Raw genomic sequence first — 21,323 nt, 5'->3', positions numbered from 1 at the left:
AGATGACTGAAATCAGCTGGGGGAAATGCACCATAACTCAAACGATGACTGCTACATGGCTGCTGATCTCTGTACAGAAAGTATGGCCAAAAGCACTACATAAAGTAGAGTTAAATTTCAGCTAGTCAGATCAATTTTAAAATGAGGGCTAGTTAAAAGGCACCTTTACTAAGTTCAGGAAATGCTTATTTGGTTCTTTCATGCATTTTATGTGCAAGAACCAGTAAGCTTCTTGCATGACTTAGTTTCAGTGTGTTCTCTGTGAACTAGTCCTGCCCTACACCTTCTCTTTTGTAAGTGAGAGCAGATGGAAGAGGAAAGTTTTACCTGGATCCAGAACCATAAGACTTGGACTCAATTCCATGAAGGCAGTCCTGAAGAGAGCTAATAAGTACTTTACAGCGATCATCTGCAGATACTTTGGACTGTTTGATTAAGGAAATTGCAGTTACCAAGGTCTCTATAGCACTTCCATAGTCCCCTGAAAATGATGAAAACTCGGTATCAGAAAATTATGCAAATTAAATGATAGATTTCTATCTGTAACAGTATTACCATTTTGAGTATCTTCTCTTCAGCAGCCATCTAGATAGTTTACTATAGAACCAAATATTAAAATACTGTTTGATCAGTACTCAGAAGGCATTCTCAGAAACTGAAGCACAGTACAAAATCAGTCATAAGTTGTACCTAAATTCAGCATCCTATTAGGAAAATGTGGCTTCAGGCCTTCCAGATTCCTAATAAAAGAACCCTATAAATTCTTTTCAGTTGGGAAGAATAGTAAACTTATTGAGTTTTACTAACCAGCACTGGCATCTGATACAGCTCTCGAAATGGCACTGCTTGAGATCGCCCTATTTCTATTCATGATTTCTTCAAATTCTGCTTCACTTAGAGGTGTCCTTGCAGCATCCATTTCTCTGCAAGCAATAAAACTAGTATTTAAAAGGTTAAGCAGAACTTCAGAAGCCATCATTGCAATTTCAACAATCCAAGTTTGCAACTTTAAGCACTGACAAACAGAAAAGAAAGCAGGATCTGGGTTTGGTTTTGGTTTTTGTTAAGGACCACTGTTACAGTATAAAATCCTGTAAGCTAAAAAAAAAAACAAAACCACCAAACAAAAAACCCCGAAAAACAATTAATACACTGCTGTATAAATAGACTTATTTTTTATTCATCCCATCTATTTCAAACATTCATCAGCACTTAATATTGTGCTTTACAAATATTTACAATTTGCATAAAATTCTTGAAGGTATGTAAATAGATATTCCCAATTGAATGGATGTGGAAATACATGTACATAGGCAATGCAACTTTGAGCAAAATTAGAGATAATTTTTATAACAATACTGGAATCAGAACTATATGATCCTGTTTCCCAGATCTTAACTAAGACCAGAACGCTGTAACTTTTGAAAGACAAATATAGTTATCATTTTTAAAACACTCAATTTTCTGAATGCTATGTCAACATTTTACAGCAATTTTTTTTTTTTTTTTTTAATTTCTGGTCAAGTTCAAGGTGCTCCAATTTAATCTCCAAACTAATCACAGTAAGGAGGAAGCAATAAAGCAGAATCCTCATACTCATTACACTTTGCTTTAATTATTAGCTACCTATACAGGGTTTACAAAGTCACAGAAGTAAACCTAAATTTTCCCAAAAGTTTTGCAGTGTCCTATTAGCCAGTCTCTGTGTCATAGAAAATTTGGAGAAATGTGTTAGAGACAAATGCTGAGACTGTCAAACTGGCTCACTGCTTGTTATTTCTAGAACAGTGTTAGTTCTTCTGGTAGAAAGAAAACGCAGAATAATAAGCAATGCTATCCTCTTAATTGCAAGAAGTGGAACAAGATCCTATAGCCAGTTTAGCATAAGAGGAAATGTCTAAAAATTCATACCTCCCTGAGTTTTGAGTATTATTTTTCGTGTGCCTCCCATAGAATGGAATATGTAATTTTTCTCTTATGGACATGTTATTTCCAGTGAAACGCCTATGATATATAATTAATGACAATTTAAATAGTTATGGATGATAGCTTTAACATTATTAATGAAAATATTGGACAGTAAGTTATACTGTCCTATTCCCACTCCTTCCCTCCCCAAACATTCTATAAACTGCAGACAACCTTGATTTTGTCCATCAAAAAACACCCAACACCTTATAGTCTTCTTATATTTCAGGCAATTAAGCCAAAAGCTTGAATTTCAATAGTTTTTTTATATGAACACAGTATGTACAAATGCTTGGGGTTTTTTAAACTTCATGATAAAAGAATCAAAGCAAAGCATATTTGCAGAAAACATGTTAAGCCAGAGAAGTGTGTCTCATGCTAGCAGTAAAATCACTACTAAAAAATTCAAATCTAACTGCAAAAAGTGTCTTTCTTAAAATTTATATCAAAATTTTCTGTGACAAATACAAATACAAAACTTAAGAAACAGCAGCAAGACAGAGATGCTTGAAGTCACAGATGAAAAAGATGTCTCAAACAAGATGTGAAACACTTGACAAATTGAGTCAGAGACTTAAGAACTCTGTCCCAGACAGGATTACCCACAGGAAAAGCCACCGCTACAAACACAGCAAGATCGCACCAAATGAGCAGAAACATCTTGACAGGAGAGGAAGATAAAAGTCTTGCAGTAAATGCACACCTGGTTTTGAGACAAACACTAACTTTTAATTGAATCCTGAAGAAAAAAGGGACAAGCAATGCTGCTGGAAGATGAAAATGGTATGAGTTTGGTATGATCTCAACATATGCACATATTCGAAAAGGAAAACTCCAGAGCATTCTCAAAAGGTAGCCTGCAAAGCATGATGATACAGGTAAAAGTCAGAATTTCAAGTTAAGACAGAAGCACAACTAGAAGCTGCTGCATAAGAAGTGAAATATAAGTTTACACGTAGAACACATGGAATGATGACACTGCCAAATACAGTGAAGACAAACAGTTCAGAGCTGAAAAGGGAAAGTGAGATTACTGGTGTTGCATTTCAGGATTTTCTTACTGCTGCAAACATGTTTCTCAGATACACTCCCCTGGAGAAGTAAAAAGGGGCAAACTACAAGGCTGTTGGGATCCCTTCTGGCCCTACGTCTAATTGCCTCTAACATTTTCATTAAAAGGGAAAAACCAAATGCTTCCTATAACAGGAGTAAAATCTGCTACCCAAGCACATTAGACCAAAAGAACTCACCTTCCAGGCGGCCCATAGTCACCTCTGTCATATGGTGGAGGTCGGCCATATGGATCTGTCGGAGGTGGGCCACGACTGTCTGAAGTAGGTATGCCACTATTGGCAGGTGGGGGGAAGAAAGCTGGATTCACATGTGGTGCTGGTGGTGGAGCACCTGGAGGTGGCCCAGGGAGATGTGGAGGAGGAGCAAGAGTCAGGGGTGGCCCAAGAGGGCCAGGTGGACGAGGGGGAAATGGACCCGGAGGTGGAGGTGGACCCTGCTGAGGTGGTGGTGGACCTGGTGGTGGCCCATAGCCTGGAACTGGTGGTGGAGGGCCTGGAGGAAGTGGCCCAAGTGGAGGCTGACCAAAAGGCTGTCCTGGAAACAGAACTGGTGGTGGTGGACGGTCACCACGATTAGGAGGTCCAGCTAATGGAGGTGGTAGGACCTGACCAGGAGGTGGAGGGCCTGGTGGGCCTGGTGGACCAGGAGGACCTAAAGGTGGACGTGGGGGAGTTTGTCCAGCTAAAATAAAGAAATAAAAAATAAAAATAAAAACAAACAAAATTGAGTGAATAAGTACAAAGAAATAAAATACTTCAACATTCTTGCCATTTTTTTACTCTTAAAAACAACAATAAACCAAAAGTAACCCTCCCCAAACGTTGTGCAGCATATACAAGACGTGCATGGTCCCACTTTAGGTTCAGTAGTTTAGAAAATTTTTAACTTATCTGTATCTATTAATACTAGACATCTACAAATATCTAAAGAGAATAACATTATCTTGAAAACTGACAACTTCCCACCCTCCCCGAATCACAACCTGCTGTTGTTACCAAAACCCCCAAAAGCTTACAAAGGCTAGAAAACATTGCATCCTACTCACACCTGATGCTAGTCTTTAATACGAGCCTTAAGGTACAAATATATATTAAAAATATAGGAAAAGCTATATTATATAAATGCAGTATCCAAACCTACTTTCAGTTTAACGGTGTCCCTTTGACTGCTGGTAGACAATAAACTACTGAATGACATTTACTAAAAAATACTTCAGCTGAAAAAAGAACTTCACTGCAGGGCAAACCTAATTGTTTAACAGATTTCTTCCATATCAGAATGCCTGACTAAACATGAACACCTATTCTTCAAGTTTCTGGTATTTTAAGTGCCAACTAACTGACCTGCCAATGGATGTGAATCAAAGCTGAATTTCTGATCATGTCAAACTTGCAATATAATAAGGAAATCAGTTACTTTATGCTCTGCAACACAGGCATTCTTACCCCATACAGCAAATCAGTCTGAAATACACTGCATTAAAGCCAAATCTACTTGCTACCACGATCTAATTTACCTTTTTAATACTTAAAAAATACGTATATTGGAATGTATCTAAAACTGTTATCTTTCTATTAAATTTAGTAAGTACAACTCCCTGTTGAATATCAACAAAGAAACAGTCAAATTCTACAATTCAGCTGTGAACACTGAAAATGGTTCATTACTGAGCTGCCTTAATCTTTATCATTTCCCAAGTAAATCTGCCATATTAAAACGAGAAAACACAAATAAACTTGAAACTCCATAAATGAATAATTTTACCTGGGAAAGGTGGTGGTGGCCCTCCTGGCCCTGCTGGTCCAGGGAATCTGTCTCCACCTGGAATGGCACCTGGAAAACGGCCTCGACCTCTGTTACTAGGTGGAAATGCAGCTCGTGAGCTTCCTCCTGGGGGACCAGCTTTACCTTCCCCAGACATCTGGCCAGACTGCGTGGCTGCGATGGAAAAGCAGAAGTGACATTACATATATCAAAATAGGTTAAAGAATTTTAACACTCAGTCTTAAGTCCTATGCAGCGCTAAAGCATGACCCTATGAGGACCAACTTGTTCCTTGTACCCAAACTCAAAGCATCTGGGGAGAAAAATGTGCTTTGATAAAATATGGCAGTGTCACACTATGCTCTGTACTGACAGAAGAGCACCAGGAGAGGTTGCCAGTCCTTCCTCCAATGCAGCCCAAGGCCACAATAATTAGGACTGGGAACCACAAGACATGGTGTTGAAGTACAACACAGAACTTTTCTTCCCTGTTCTGTCATAAACACAGATGGTCCAGACATTGGAATTTAGTCCAGTTTGTCTACAAATGTTAAGTTTCTAAATGCTCTTGTGCTTTTTTAAAAATTACATCCTAAGAAATTGAAAAAGCATCTCCAGTTGTTAGACAAGAGTTGCACTAATCTGCAACCTTCTTTTAGAGAGTGCAGCAGCTCTTTGGTGTATTAACTGATTTCTTTAAACAAATATGCAGCTGGACTCTAAGTATTTTATAGCTATTTTAAAGTGTGTAGAAGATATCAGATGCTGAAAAATAAACATGCCATACTACTTTTTCTGTTTCTCCAAGACAGCACATAAGAAAAGCTTACTTTTCCTTGACTGCATTTCAAATTGACTCAGAAATTGTTTATTACACGGAGTTACAACAGGATTCTGCCCATGCAATTCTCTTTTAGGCAACAAATCCATCAGCTTTTTGGAGGATGCTTCTGATCCCACACCCACAAGGGCAAACCTGAAAGGAAACAAAAAAGTTACATCACAATTTTTCCATGTTCTGAATATCCTGATGCCTCGTGGAAAAGATTATGCACAGTAAGCAAAATACTTAAAAACTAGATACAGAAACTGTCTCTCAGGTCTTAGTCTAGTTTTCAGAACAGATAAGACAACTTATTCTAGGACATAAAAGAAAAAAAAAATCACCACACTAACAGAAATCTAGGAATAGTCTTAACAAAGATGGCCAACAAGTTTTAACTTACAAAGTAGTGAGACACACAATACAATACCATCACAAAAATTTAATGCCTGAAATTTAAGTCATTAGTATGAAATTACATGTCCAAAAATTGTTGGATAAATAAGCAAAGATTAGCAGTTTACAGACTGATAGTTATAAAAACTGAAAACTCCTTCCCCGTTTTCTTGCTCCCAAACTTCAGTCCATGTACATATACAGAAAAAAGAAATAACAAGTTCTTACCCTTTGGACTGGCCATTAGCACGATTTTCAAAAAATTTTATCTCCAAAATATCATTTACCCCCAGTGAATGAACTGCTTCAGTTAAGTCTTCATCTGTTGTCCACTGAAAAATATTTTTAATATTCAACTATGAAAGCTCTACCTAAAACACCAGGCAACGGGCAACTAAGTTTTCCATGCATTTTGTGTGTGTGTGTGAAATTGATCCAGAGGAATACTTTATTCCGGCTGTCAATATATTCTGACTTTTGAGGAGTAGTCATTTTTATTTTACAATTCTCAAAAATCTGATTTTTTAATATACATGTTTCCCCATTTGCTACATTACATCAACCCCATTCACACAGTATACCAGTTATAGTATGTCCAAAAAAAATCTGCAATTGCACCATTTCTGTCTTCTGAAAGTGTAAATTTTAAACTGGGCTAATGAAATAGTACTGAAATACTGCTACTTTTCCCACACCCAATCCATATTTTCTCCCTCTGATTCTATTATTTACATACAATTGTCAATTTTAAATACCTTATTAACCAGGTGCTTATTATGAGAGCTTTGACTAGCAAGTTGAATAAACTACACCCTATTTGCACAAAAACAGCAGGATCTATAGACAAAAGTAGGGAAACTTGTACATAAAACTATGGTTAGAAACATCTGCTTCCACTTCACCAAATCTACTTGCTGTAACTTCCTATTAATTACTACGTAACATTTAGCGATTTCACTCATATCCAACGATACATAAATATACTAATATTCATGGTTTTCTTCCTACTTCTATAATTCCATCACTCCTTTAAATTTCATATGAGGAGTGCAAGGCAGGCTTTCAAAATTCTGAACAACTTATCGCATCTCCCTCAAATCATATCTTCTTTTAAAAATTCAACAAATTATTTTGCTGAAAACTAAATGCAAAGAAAACACAATAGCAACATTACAGTAAATAAACGCACCTTCTGCAAACAACTTAATTTGTGAACCCAAAGAGTAACAAGTACAAATTGCTGAACACTGCCCTACCTGCTTTAGAAATTCAGACACTTGACTTGGATAAGTTCAGCTAATTCACGCACATTTTACTGATTCTATTCAGGTATTTCAAAATGGGACAACTGTTAAGTCAACAGTTCCTTTACTTACCTATAAGCTCCTGAAATACTGTAATAACTAATGAAAAAAAACACCCATAAAAGCATTCTTTTTCAAGTTTAGCACTAGTAAGAAATTTATCAGAAAATGGAAAAAAAAAAAAACTAATAAGAATTTTGCATATGTGGACTCGGAAGAATGTGATTTCATTAAACAGATAAAAGCTTTACTTAATTCAGCTACTGACCAGCTCTTGCACTTTGTTTGCTTAACTGCAACTGATTTTAAAATGCTTTAATGCTAACAAAGGTAATTTTCTTAAGGGTGACTGCAGTTCAGTGAGTTATTGTAGATCTGTACTTCTTGGTAGAAGAAATAAGCCTCAAGACAAATACCTGAAAACAGTTGTGTTACAAGAGTCACTGCCAGCAGAAAAAGCCCCTGGAAAAATGTGAAAAGTGATTTCAAGAAAATCCCAGAGAACCTTCCACCTTCCTTTTAAACTAAAACCTTCGGCAAGAGTTTACTAAAAATTGCTTTTGTTCAGTAACCTTAAAGTATCTACAGGCATAAAGTACTTCATAGTTTAAACTTGTTCTCTTCTTTCCTTCAGTTCTCTGGAAAACTTAAGAAGACAGTAGCACAAATATCCCTGCATAACACTTAAAACGTGACAGGAACTTGAAAGTTTGTATTTACTGAAGACTTTCTCAATTTTTAAGACATCAGAACAGCTCCAGACAGGCTCACTAAATTTCAGGCAAAATGGAAAAAAACACAACCACAAATAAAAATAACCTCGTACCACCAACAAAACCAAAATCACCAGCTTTTTTTGTACTTGTAATATTTCATATACAACACTGTAAAGCAAAAAAATTTTACAAACAGTCATTGTCCATAATTAAAATTCCTGTCTACAACTTAATAGCGATAAGATACTTACCCAAGTAAGATTTCCAATGTACAAGGCAATTCTCTTTCCAGTATATGTATAGACAACATTTGGTGCAGCTCCTTTACCTACATCATCCCCAACTGATGGTGGGAGAGAATCCATGTAATCACGATCCTCTGGGGCATCTCCATTATTTGCAGATGGAGAAATTACATCATCGTATAAATCAATCTGATCATGACCACCATATTCAGCCTCCTAAAATAAAAAAAAAAAAAGACACCTTGGTTATATTCAATATTGCACACTCTCTTAAACTTGAAACAAAAAGCTATGATAACTGTCACACTCCACAGACACTTTAAGTCTGATTCAACACCTACAAAACATCCCTGCTGAAAAGTTAAGCCCCAGTTTCACCCACAATAAAACATATAAAATACTTATGACTTCTATTACGTTCTAAACTGCTAGGGGAAATAAAATACTTCTGACCACTGTTTTCCATTGCAATACAAGCAGAAATCCAAAAATCCACAAGCCCTACTCCCAGAATGGTATACATTAGAAAGCACAAGTGTCATGGTTTTACCCCAGCTGGTAACTAAATATCACCCAACTGCTCACTCACTAGTCCCTCCCCAACTGCCCTGTGGAATGGGGAAGAGAATCAGAGAAAGGTAAAACCTGTGGTATAAGAACAGGTTTAATAACTGAAACAAAATATTATAATTGTTATTATTGTTGTAATGAGAAGAGAGATAAAGAGACAGGAACGAAATCCAGGAAAGACAATACAACTGCTTCATCACCCACTGATCGATGCCCAGCCAGTCCCCAAGCAGTGATCAGCCCCCTCCCTTCCAGTCCCACCAGCTTATATACTGGGCACAATGTTCTGCCACCTCTGATGCTTTTCTATAGTACAGCAGATATACTGCATCTCATTTTTTCTGCTAGTTTATTATACAGTGGGGCCTCTTCAGCACATGTTACCTCCACCTCTATTGACATTCTGAAATCTTTGTCTTCTGGTCAGTCTATGATCACTTCCAAGATTCCTGGACAACTGGGATTTCCTATTTGAATTCATCGTGTGATGACTGCAATCCACTCACTCCATGTAGCATCAGCTGCATGATGTGTAGAGAAGACCTTCCCTTTGAACATCCAGCCCTGTCCCAGTGCCAGGAAGAGCTGTGCTTCAGCTCCAATCACCCCCAAAGTGGCTCAAGCTCCTTGATTAGCTGCCAGTATCTCTTTTTCAGCTGAAGTATAGCAGGATACAGATCCTCTGTATCCCCAATTCAAAAAGCCTAGGTTGACAGTATAGAGTACATTTATACACCTTGACCTGCCCAGACTGGCCAAGGGCTACTACATGAACTATGTCCTATTTAATTTCTTCAAAAGTTTGTTGTTGCTCAGGGCTCCCTTTGAAATCATTCTTCCTCACTTGATAAAGAGAGCTTATAATCAGACTGCAATTTGAAATGTTCATTCTCCAAAACCCATAACACCTAAGAAAGCTTGTGTTTGTTTCTTACTAGTTGGTGGAGACGTTTCTGCTGTTTTGTTATCATATCCATTGAGATCTGCCAAGATCCACCTTGCCATTTTATTCCCAAAAACTGAATCTCCCATGCAGGTCCCTTGAGCTTACTTTATTTTATGACAAAATCAGTTTTCAGAAGGAATTGGACTATTTTCTTTCCTTTCAGAAAAAAACTTCTTCTGCTGTATTGTCCCATACAGTAATATCCATGTACTGCAGGTGCTCCAGAGCTTCCCTTGTTCCAGTGCAGTCTGGATCAGTTCATGGCAGATGAGAGGACTGTGTTTCCACCCCTGGGGCAGTTGATTCCAGGCATACTGGACATCCTCCTAAGTGCAATTAAATTGTGGCCTGACGAAGGGATTGAGAGAAATGCATCGGCAATATCTCTTGTGGCAAACCACTTGAAGCCTTTGACTGCAGTTCATATTGGAGTTCCAGCACGTCCAGTAGGACAGCAGTCAGCCAAGCTGTGACTTCATTCAGGCCACAATAGTCCACTGATAGTCTCCCCTCTCCATTATACTTTCACACTGGCCATATGGGGTTATCGAAGTGTGAGTGGGTCCTGCTGATCCTCCTTGACTCTCCAGTTGAATCACAGGAGTCTCGGTTGGTGCGATGCTGCTGCCAGTGCAATGTCATGATAGCGATCAGCACCTGTTCTTTGACCTTCGGCAACTGACAACAGAAGGGTCCTCCGAGAGACCAGGCAAGGCAGGTAGCTGCTTAAATTCCTCTGCCTCCAAGGTTGTACTGAACACCCACTGGTACCATTCACCTCCTTGAAGTACCCTCTCCTGAGATAGTCTATGTCAAGGACAAACAGAGCCTCCAGGCCAGTCACAGCGGGGTGCTTCTGCCACACACTCCTAGTCAGGCTCACTTCAGCTTCCCATACAGACAGCTCTTGGGATCCCTCTCTCACTCCAGAAATAGAAATGGGTTCTGGCCCTGCACAGCTGAATGGCATTAGGGTACCCTGTGCACTGGTGGCTACTAGAGCATTATACTCCTGTGAGCCTGACATGCCAGGCCACAGGATGCATGTAGTCCAGTAAACCAGCATACGATGATAACACAGTCTGTACAAATTTCTGCTCTGTGGGTGACTGTGCATTGTCTGGGTCATAATAAATCACCTCTAACAAGCTAATTCCCCTCAGAGGCTGGACAACTCTCTCTGTGGTGGCCTACTTGCCTGAGTGACAAGTAACATCTTCCTTGAAGGGATGCCTTTGCTTCACACTCCACAGTAGTTGCCTCTGGAGGCTGAGGACTTGTGGCCCTTTTCCAACTGCTTTGTTAATGCCCCCTTCTCTCGAAGGTGATCCCAGCTGCTTGGTTTCCATACCCTTTAATTCCAGGCTACCAGCCCTGTTACCCCAGAGTCAGAGCAGCCAGGTGGTAAGGTGCTCACCTGGGCAACAGCTGAAACCTTTTTGCATATCCCACAGCTCACTCAGGGATAGGGATTTAGTGGTTCCCTCTTGTTCTGCCTCTTCCTCCTGTTCTTGTGATGGCCCTGCTTTGCCCTCCTTTACTAAATGAGCTCTTTTGTGTCCACTTCTTCTGGTGAAAAGGAGTGACTGATACTGGCACAGGCTGGTCCTCTGGTTCAGCTGCATCACCCTTCACCAGGGTCTGAGCAGCCACAGTTCCTGTCACTGTATTTGAGTAGCTGCAAATAGTTGCTTAACCCTAAACAAGACCTGGCATACATACGGTTCCTGGCAATAGGGCCATGCTGGTTTCCACATCCAAAGGATATTCAAAATTTTCAAGAGCTATTTTTATTAGCCTGGCAGAGAAGGGGAAGGTGTGGGATCATGTCTCCTCCATAGGAGCAGTTAACTCTTAGAGGGTGAAATGGAAAAGGTCTAATTATTAATAGTTTCCAATACATGGCTCACAGAGATGACAGCAACACCGAGTACAAATACCAGATTAGTTGACCAGCAATTCTGTCATATCATAAGCCAGTGTTCATAGAGTCACTGAAAGGTTTGGGTTGGAAGGGACCTTAAAGATCATCTAGTTCCAACCCCCCTGCTGTGGGCAGGACAGCTTCCTCTAGACCAGGTTGCCCATGTAAAATACAGCATGATAACCTTAGACCAATTCCCACAGGTCATAAATAACAGCACAATAGGGAGCACACATTGCAAGTAACTCTGAGAACAAGCAGAACAGCTCTGAGAGCACAAAATCAACATTGGGACTAGTGACTACTAAACTGACGTAACGAACGCTTAAAATAATTTTGTTCTAGCGAACCGAGTCAGTTTTGCCATCTCGACCCATCAAGCCCCAGGATGGGTGATGTCACGGGTTTGCAAATCCACAACAGGTGACAAAAAAGGACTGTTACAGTTTAACCTCAGCTGGCAACTAAGTACAACATGGGCATTCGCTCACTCCTCTCCCAACCCTATCAGTAGAAAGGTAAACCCTGTGGGTTGAGACAAGAACAGTTTAATAACTCAAATAGAGTAAAATGTAAATATAGTAATGGTGATAATGAAAAGGGAGACAAAAAAAAGAGAGGAATAAAGCACAAGAGAGAGACGTGAAGCACAAATACAATTGCCCACCACTCACTGACCAATGCCCAGCCAGTCCCCAAGCATCAACTGGACCCTTCTGGCTAACTCCCCCCAGTTTATACGATGGGCATGACACTCTGTGGTATGGAATACCCCTGTGGCCACTTTGGGCCAGCTCTCCTGGCCATGCTCCCTCACAGCTTCTTGTGTACATCCTCACTGACAGAGCATGGGACACTGAAGAGTCCCTGATGTAGAGTGAACATTCCTTCATATATTAACAATGGTGCATTAATGATATTCTCATCCTAAATCAAAAATGCAGCACCATACCAGCTACTAGGAAAAAAATTAACTCTATCCCAAGACAACAAGCAACGTGCTTGTTATCGAAAGGTTATCGAAACCCACTCTCAAAAGAAAAATTTTTTTCCATTGAAACATTTGGTTGAGTGAAAAGACCGAGCTTCTACTGAAAAACAAAACATTCTAACTTTCAGACTTTTACTGGATTCCTAACTTCATTTTTATCTCCTTATTCAAAGAGGGGCAGACAAGGAATGAATTCCATTTTGTTTCATTAAATTTAGTAAGTCCAGGGGTTTGTGTTTATTCAACATTTACTTATTCATGGGCTACAGAGGGACTATTCTATAGCATCATTGCTGCCCCTGGAAAATTTTGGTTCAGAAAAGCATCCTGGGGTTTTGGAGTGAATCACCCCCTTCTCCCTTGGATTGGTACATGTTCCAGCACAGTTCTGGCCAAGTGAAATAAATTCCTTTCAGAGGCAATGGAAGTGAGAGTTTCTTTCCAGAAGCTCTGCTTCATGTGTTCAACAACTGCATCCTACCTGCTAAATGAGAACAGACATGTCAAGATTAATCCATGATCCTTCAGACAGCTTTGAATTTTAAGTGTGGTAGGAATATTTGGTCGAAAAGGCCAGGCTAAATTAAGTCTGAAGTGTCGATCACACAAACAGAGTGTTAGGCAGCTGGAAGGGGCCTGAGCTTCAACTGCCTCAAACTGCTGATGGACTACTAACAAGCTACATTGCTTTTTTATTATAAAGATATGTTCTGTCATCACCAGAGACAGACAATTAAGAAAAAAGTTAAACACTGACTGTAAATGATAAATTCCTTCACAAAAACATGCAAAAATTTTGTTTTAAAACATAACATAACCTTAATCAGTGAGATCACTTAATTTGAAATATGAATGAAGTTGGGTCTTGTACATTTAAATTAAGGAGCTATTTTTAAAACAAAGACTTCTTTTGAGACTTGTCATTTTTCATCTTACAGTCACTGATCACAGTTAATGGTGATCAATCCCACAATGGAAGGCTACCTTTTTTCACTATCCTAGCAATCACTCATGATAGAACAACCCAATCTCTGAGAGAGAGGCCACATCTAAATGCCTACTGGCAGGAAGGCAATAACTTCTCAGTGAAAAAGAGTGGTCTGAGAGGGCTTAAGAAAGCCTAGCAGTGTTTAATGTTAACCTTCAGCTGTTATATTTACTTTCACAGTTTGCTTTGCCAACAGGCAAAAGCTGAGGTTCAAAAGCCCGCAGAGAGTTCCTGGACTCTTATGCACTGCTCTAGAACAGAAACTGCCTCACCCGGTTTTGGTATCAGAGCTATTTCAGCATCCACTATTAATTTTTGTATCTAGAAACCCACACACACACTCTAGATAGAACAGTTCAAGTTACCGGATATGAGAGAAGAACAAGCTGGATTCCACAAGGAACAGGCTGCAAAGCTAGCAGTCTTTGTTGTAAGCCAAATATATCCACAACCATCATCAGATGATCCATTGTCTTGAACATATGAAAATACCAACTGCTGCTTATATGGAGTGTAAATAAAATAAATAATATTAATAAATAAAAAAAAACAACAGGTAATCTAAGTTTTAGCATTGTCAGTCAAGTAGATTTAATCCTCAGTAAACTGCACTGTCCCAATGCTTCAATAAAGAAATGCCTCCTTCTTAAGGTAAGATTATCAGCATTAAATTAAGTAAGGGTTTCATATTTCACCTAGTCTGTCCAGTTCTCAGTTTGATTCCTCCTATCACTGTAGCTAATGAAAGTAGTTTCACAGAACTGCCTGGGACAGGCCTAAACATGACATCTTACAGCAAGATTAAGGCTGATGTCACAAAGAAATGTAATTCTAGTCATCTGTGTATATGAGTGACTTCAGGGAAGCAGAATTTAGTTTTGGTAGACAAATCCAAACAGGCAACCACCAGTCTTACAGCAGATATATGTATATTAACCTATTTTTCTGAGGTCAGCATTGCCAAAATACCAAAGTAGGCAGCAGCCTACAGCTCTGCTACACTTCCCTAGCAGCAAGAAACTCCTCTGAAACAGATCAAGTCTGTATGACATAGGCTTTCAAGTCACCATCAATGCAGGGAGAGAATTATTAGGGCAGCATATAACAGTCTGCGTATAACTGGGGGGGGGTGAGGTGGGGAGAAGGGCAGACGGGGCAAGCAAAGTGCCCAGTAGCATCACTGTCTTCATTTAAATCAATACACAACAGAAAACCTGATGTTGTTTCCTATAATCTCTTCTTCCATCATGCAGGTTTTGCAGCCAGCATGGAATTCATTCAGTTACCAATCTGTCAGCAGGGTGTGTGCTTAGATGATTAAGAATGATCTGAACCAGCAACTCCACGCGTAGATAGAAGAGAGTTGTCTTGATGGGTCTTGCACAAGACCCAACAACCCTTTCTCCTTCATACGTGTTCCATGGAAATTTACCTAAATACACCATTCCTTTCTAGATGCAAAAAAGTTAGGAAAAAAATACAGGAAGTATTACTTCTCCAGTCTCAGCTACTTAAACAAATGCTCTGACAGTACCAAGAACCAGTTTGGACCTCTTCCAACTTCCTTAGTTACAAGAAGGGTATCAAGCATGAAGAGGAATTATTTCTGTTCAATTCTAGTAAGTCACAATCTTGCAGATAAACATGCTAAGAAACAAAGTGAGCACCACTGTTCTAGCCCCCTTTGCAACCAGATCAAATTAGTAGTGCACTTCCAAAGCCTATGTTTTAACTAGACCACAGTCTGAAATATTTCATCATTTTTGCTTGAAAATCAGGACTGAAATTTCACATTCTGTGCTAGTAAGTGGGACTGGGTGAATGAAAAGATATATTCTCAAAAACACAAGCCAGACTAGCTGTTACACTTCCAGTTACTCAGCCCTTCCTCAAAATTTTGTGTTTTAATTGCCATTTGTGGTGTTTTGCAGCGTTCCAATATGAAAGCCAAAAACACATGGAACTTCAGATCATATTCAGAAGGGACAAGCTGAACATGTAATTTCTTTTTGGAACTTAGCAGCCATACTCCTCTGAGTTGCAGAGAACTGCTCACTTCCTTTACAAATGCTGTTTTGGCAACGGCTTTTGTTGTTGTTAAGCAAAATTTCTTTAAGATATACCTATGTCTCTTAGACTTGCTTTCTCTGCACAACTTGGTTCAATTTAAGACTTAAACACTCACACCTCCAAAAAGACATTTAAAAAAATCAAATGAAGTAATTTAATTTTCATGAAACTTACTTTTGTTTCTGGGAAAAAATCAATAAAAAATAAATTATTCATGTTCTCCCTTACCACTTTTTTCACTCCAGTTACAATATTTGTGGTCAAAAACTCCCAACATGTTAGTATCCTCACTTTTAAACTAAAAACAAAAAGTTTGTTGCTGCTGAAGAATAACATAAGAGATAAAAATTTTTCTGGTCTTGATTAGCTGTCTGAACACACAAACAAACCTTAACAAAAAAGAAGGTCTTTTATATTTTTGAAATAGCACACTGCCTATGGCAGAAACGTCCACCACAGTGCACAAGTTTGTTACACCATAAGATTCACATTTAACTCTACAGGTCCAAATGCTCTTGGTTCTACAACTAGCACAGCACGAAAATTTAAGCAACCTGATCTCTTGTAACTAAAAGTTGCAGAGTAATTACAGAGTTACAAAAAATAACTAAAAATTCACACATCGTCAAAAGTATAAATTAAACATAGGTAGTATCACTGTTCAAGTTAGAACAAAGTGAAGAGGTGGCAGATAAGATCTCAAGTTTTCTTTGCAGTTTGATATTCACAAATATATGGCTGTTATCTCTTTCCTGGGCCCCTTTCAGCCCTGACAAACTATGGATGCTGTAATGCATTGTGCATACATTTTTAAATGCATGCAGGTCTGCCAGCTTATGGTTTTCATGACCTGGACAGCCCTCCTGACTAGAAATTTATTATACCACAATGTGCCCGCCCCCTCCCATGATAAGACAATTGTCTTCCCAATATAAAGGCTGTTTTTAATAACCAGTTTTAATTGGCCATTAAATGCTACCTTTTATTATTTATTACACGAATAAAAATTCCTCTATGTTACAGACCAGAAGTCAATAGAGTAACTAACACATTCCTAAGATACTGTAGCCACAGAGTTTTCAGATAATTAGACTCTCAGCTGCTTATTCCATCTAAATCACTTATTATCCAGTTACAAAATACAAAGTAAAAACTCTTTCATTGCTAATTTTTTAGCATTTAAATACCAAACTAGAACACTACAGGCATATTTAGACATATCCACGATGCAACTATTCAAGTTTACTCTTTAAGAGCATAAACAAAGCAAACACTTTTTCCACAGCATCAAAAAAAGATATCCGTAAATTCTTTTGCATCCTCGTCTTGGTCAGAAAGATTTTTATAAGTACATATGTGTATGATAAAAAGTTCTTTACTGTTTAATTACGTGCATGAGAACATGTACAAAAGCAACACCAAAACTTAGGAAATGCAAAGCCGATCAGAGCACTGGAGAACTTAACAACACGTGGTCAAATCTTCAGGACCATAAGAAAGCTACCCTGTTTGCTGGCCAGAGTTGCAGGCAGCCTCGAGTCACATCCAAACTGGCCTCATGCACAGGCTCCTTATTATCTCACTATCATGCACTAATACTCTAGGTTTTTGTTCACAAAACCACATCCTGATATTTGCTAAAGCACCCCTAATCTTACAGTGGGTCTTCTACCATGGAGAGAATGCCATTTGTATGCAGATAACAGTTGTCATGGGCAGCACAGATCTCCTTTTCTTGAAGAACAAGATGTGTAGTCTAGGGAGAAGCTCAAAGTAAAGTATGCCATGCAATACCTACTTCTTACAGGTCACAAGCAAAGCGCGCAGGAAGTATTACATTATGAGACTATCATCTCAAAATGAGACTTTAATAGAAAAGACTGCTGGACAGGGAAGACTGCTTAAAAGAACAAAGTGAAAAATGACTCAACCAAGTTCTCAAAGAAAAAGAGAAAAAAAAAGAAAGCACAATTTAAAAAAGATAAATACAACTGGTCAGAGCCAAATTGACTAAAGCTGTAAGCCCACAGACAAAGAATACGATTATGATGAACAACTCAATAAAAGTGTAAGAGGCAACAGTGACAGACACAGCTTTGATGAGCTCCAGATGGAATAGGAGAGATGCATTTTCACTAAAAAGATCTGACTTCAAGTCAGTCAGCTCACTGCAACCCAATGTGGTTCACTGTTGTCGTCCATCTTAACCAGCTTGTAAACCCATGGCTCTGTGGTCTTTATTTCAACTCATAAGCTGCGGTTCAATTAGCACTAATCAAGCAGAACATCCCTCCTCTCCCTCTCCTGGAAAAAAAGCATTACAAAAATCCCAGAATAGCCTTAAGGATGAGTATCTTGAGGCCCAGAACAAGATAAAACAACCAAGGGAAGTTTATCCAGTCACAAGTCCTAAATGAAGCATTGCAAAGTTTTTCCCAGCTTTTGTGTAAGCAAAGGTACCCAGCATATTTTTCAGTCCCTGCTACTGTAAAAATCAGTAGAAAGAGTTCCTGTAGTCCAACTCAAACAACCACTAGTAAGTCACATTAACGTAGTGCAACACGATCCAAACACACTAGTTTGCTGCTTTTCAAATAAAGCTAATTTTTCTTTACAAATATGGTGTTGCGTAAAATGTTCTCTACATAAACAATAATGCCAATCACTTTCCCCCTGTTTCTTAACTGTCATCTTCACCCGTCCACAGGCATACAGAACTATGTTCCACCTTATCAATTTAAGCTGTCAGTTCCAAATTACAAACAGTAATTCATGAAGTTTCTAGAGGACCTATTGCAATGATGTCAGAATTAAGTGGTAGTAGGTAAGACAGCAACAACTCGCCTTCTTTCATATTTGACAGAAGGAAATGGAAAAGTGCAGAGGTGTCAATCCCTCAGAGCAAAACTTTTGTCTCAGGACACACTCAGTTCAACAATAGTATTTTCAACAGAAAGCCACAAAAATGAAATTTGGAAAAGAACAAACAGCAGTTTTTTGCAGGGGTGTGAAACAAACAAAAACACACACGCAAACCCCCCAAAGCAAACAAACAAAACCCCCAAAGTCAAGTTGACCGAAAAGGGGCACTAACCTCTTCTCAGCTTTCTGCCCTGTATTTTGCAAGGATACAAACTGAAGCAACAGATTACAGAAATGCAAACCCAGCAGGAGAGCAACTCAGGCAAATACAGTGAAAAAACCAAAAGGGCTTCCTGCCTGCTAGAAGAAGCTGAACTATCACAAGACTCTCTTCACCTGTGCCACCATGGCTATAGAGAACATCAATATTAAAAACGACCTGAGTAGACCAAGAGCATGTGAGTGAAACTAACCATTCCCAACACTTTTGTTCCAGCAGGGTCTGTCTGCACTATACTTACAGCACACAACTACTTTACTATGAGGGCTTCTGCACATATGAGTTAACACAAACACCACTGGATTCAATTGAGGCTTTTTTCCCCTGAAAAACTTGATTTCTTATTAGCTTTACCCACAATTGATTAAAACAAACCAAAGTTATTATGGGTTCATTCCCATTTGAATACATATAACGGGTCTTCAACTGTAAGGGAGAAACCTTCCCACGCAGACAAACTTCATCATCTCCTCTTAGTATGGCATTCTTTTATAATATACCTTTATGAGATTACTAATACTTTGAATTACGGTACCAATAAATATCTAAAGAATTAAAGACTTCTGAGAGAGTTTCAAGTTGCTATTCAAATTACCTGTGAATTCCACAAGCTACTACCTATTTTGCAGTTTTCTGCAGGGCAAGCAGGCATACAGCTGAGCCCCGTTGAGTTCGTGGAAGTGCAATTGTTCCCGGTTATTTATGCTCTAGGGCAGGAACAAAGCAATCTAGGGCAACACAATCAGAAGTGCAGGACTCGCTAACAGGACAGATGGCATGCGAAAATGATACAAACATCGGCTTTCGGTAGGAAAGTTGGCACATGGTTTTCTGGGAAAGATGAGGGGTTACAAAAAAAGGGCCAGAAAAGTGGATGATTTATAATCCAGGGAAGTTCTGTTTATTTCATCTACACTTCCTCAACAAAATACGAGCTCGTTCCCTAAAAAAGCTTGCGCAACTTTTTAAACTGGAAGATAATAATGAATTAGGAAAAAAAAAAAAAAAAAAAAAAAGAAAACAACCAAAATATAAAAAGCAGGATAGTTTCTCCAGGGCTGCAAAATAAAGCCGCTCTAGTTCCGCCTCCCCCGCACAGCGCGGCCGAGAAACAGCCACCGCTCGGCGGCCTTTTGATTCCTCTGCAAACAACAGCAGTGCTTCCCTTCCGCCGCCGCCGCCGCCGGGAAGGGGCCGCTCTCCCACCGCATCCGGGAGGGTCCTGTGGCCGAGCCGGCGCGGGAGAGCCCTCTGGATGGAGCGGCCCCTGAGAAGGGAGGGAGGGAGGGCAGGCGGGCGGGAGGCAGGAAGGGAGAAAGGCGGGGAGGGAGGGAAGGCGCTCAGCCCCGGCGCGCCCAGCCCGCCAAAGCCGGTCCTGAGCGCGGCCGGGCGCGCTCCCCGCCCCGCGGACCCGGCCCCGGCCCCGCGGCCCGGCCGTGAGGCCGCGCCCGCCCCGGCCCCGCGCTCGGCGGGAGCGCCCGAACAATGGCGGCGGCGCGGCCGCCGCGCTGAGGGCCCTGCAGGCGGCGCGGCGGCGAAGGCGAGCGAGGGAAGCGGGCGGAGCGGAGGGGCCGCGCCCGCCGGCCGCGCGTACCTGGTTGAACTCCTCGCCCACATCGGCGTAGATGTCGATGTGGTCCACGCCGTCCGCCATGGTCCCGCCCGGGGCCGCCGCCTGCCGCGCCCGGCTCCCGAGCCGCCGCCGGGAGGGGAGGGAGCGGGAGGCAGAGCGGGGCGTCACTTCCGCGGCGGCGCGGCCGGGCTTCCGCCGGCGCCGGGGCTGCGGGGGCCGCGCCGCCCGTCCCGCCCCGCCCCGGGCTGCCCGCATCGCCACACACGGCGGGCCGGCCCTGCTGTGCCCCGGGGGGCTCCTCTGGCCTCGGGGACTCGGCTGATGGCAGCGCTGCCGGGCGCAGGGCCATGTTGCGCAGTGCCTGGGCTCCCAGGAACGCTGCTCCAGCAGAGGGAACGCGCGTGTGCTGCTCCACAGCCAAGGGCTGTGATGAACGTCTGGAAAATGAAGCGTAGTGGCTGCGTCTTCACGCCAGGAATGCGCAGGCTGGGCTCCGGGGTGCAGTGAAACGTGCGGAAAGGACACGAGCTCACCGAGCTGGGTTTAGCCAGACTCTGATACTGTGCTGCTGCAGAGCTCACTTGTTTAACATCACGAAGTGAAGATAATTAGTGTCAAATCTAGAGTTGTTCTTTTCTTTCTGTGTTAGGTTTTTTGTTTGTTTGGGTTTTTTTGGTTATGCATTCGGAACAGCTAAGGTTGCAAAGAGAGCTTCAAATTAATTTTGAATGAATGTGCCTATTACCTAGACCCATGTTTAGGCTCCAGCTGATTTTGAAAAGCAGCATCTCCTGGTACATAAAGCTCAGTACACATAATGCTCTACATA

At 40.7% G+C, this 21,323-nt stretch overlaps 1 protein-coding gene across 4 annotated transcripts in view; it reads right to left on the bottom strand.

Annotated features, from left to right (window-relative positions):
- The window catches only part of CPSF6 (cleavage and polyadenylation specific factor 6), a 29,032-nt gene extending 8,396 nt beyond the window's left edge, over positions 1 to 20,636 (bottom strand). For 2 of the 4 annotated variants that reach the window (XM_027893287.1, XM_027893289.1), the window contains exons 1-9: positions 20,516 to 20,636; positions 8,297 to 8,506; positions 6,254 to 6,357; positions 5,637 to 5,782; positions 4,807 to 4,980; positions 3,219 to 3,723; positions 1,912 to 2,004; positions 808 to 923; positions 328 to 481 (exon numbers count right to left, since the gene is read on the bottom strand). In XM_027893287.1, coding sequence (XP_027749088.1) covers positions 328 to 481; positions 808 to 923; positions 1,912 to 2,004; positions 3,219 to 3,723; positions 4,807 to 4,980; positions 5,637 to 5,782; positions 6,254 to 6,357; positions 8,297 to 8,506; positions 20,516 to 20,575 — 1,562 coding nt within the window. In that variant the 5' untranslated portion in view covers positions 20,576 to 20,636. The remainder of the gene's footprint in view (positions 1 to 327; positions 482 to 807; positions 924 to 1,911; positions 2,005 to 3,218; positions 3,724 to 4,806; positions 4,981 to 5,636; positions 5,783 to 6,253; positions 6,358 to 8,296; positions 8,507 to 20,515) is intronic. The other 2 variants (XM_027893290.1, XM_027893291.1) reach the window with 1 other exon arrangement.
- Between the last annotated feature and the right edge of the window lie 687 nt (positions 20,637 to 21,323).

This window comes from Empidonax traillii, unplaced genomic scaffold (genome assembly GCF_003031625.1).
Source record: "Empidonax traillii isolate 1590-97213 ecotype Southwest subspecies unplaced genomic scaffold, ASM303162v1 scaffold385:size1130455, whole genome shotgun sequence".
Lineage (NCBI taxonomy): Eukaryota > Metazoa > Chordata > Aves > Passeriformes > Tyrannidae > Empidonax > Empidonax traillii.
Note: the sequence above shows the minus strand (reverse complement) of the source record. Positions and strands in the feature narration are given on the sequence as shown.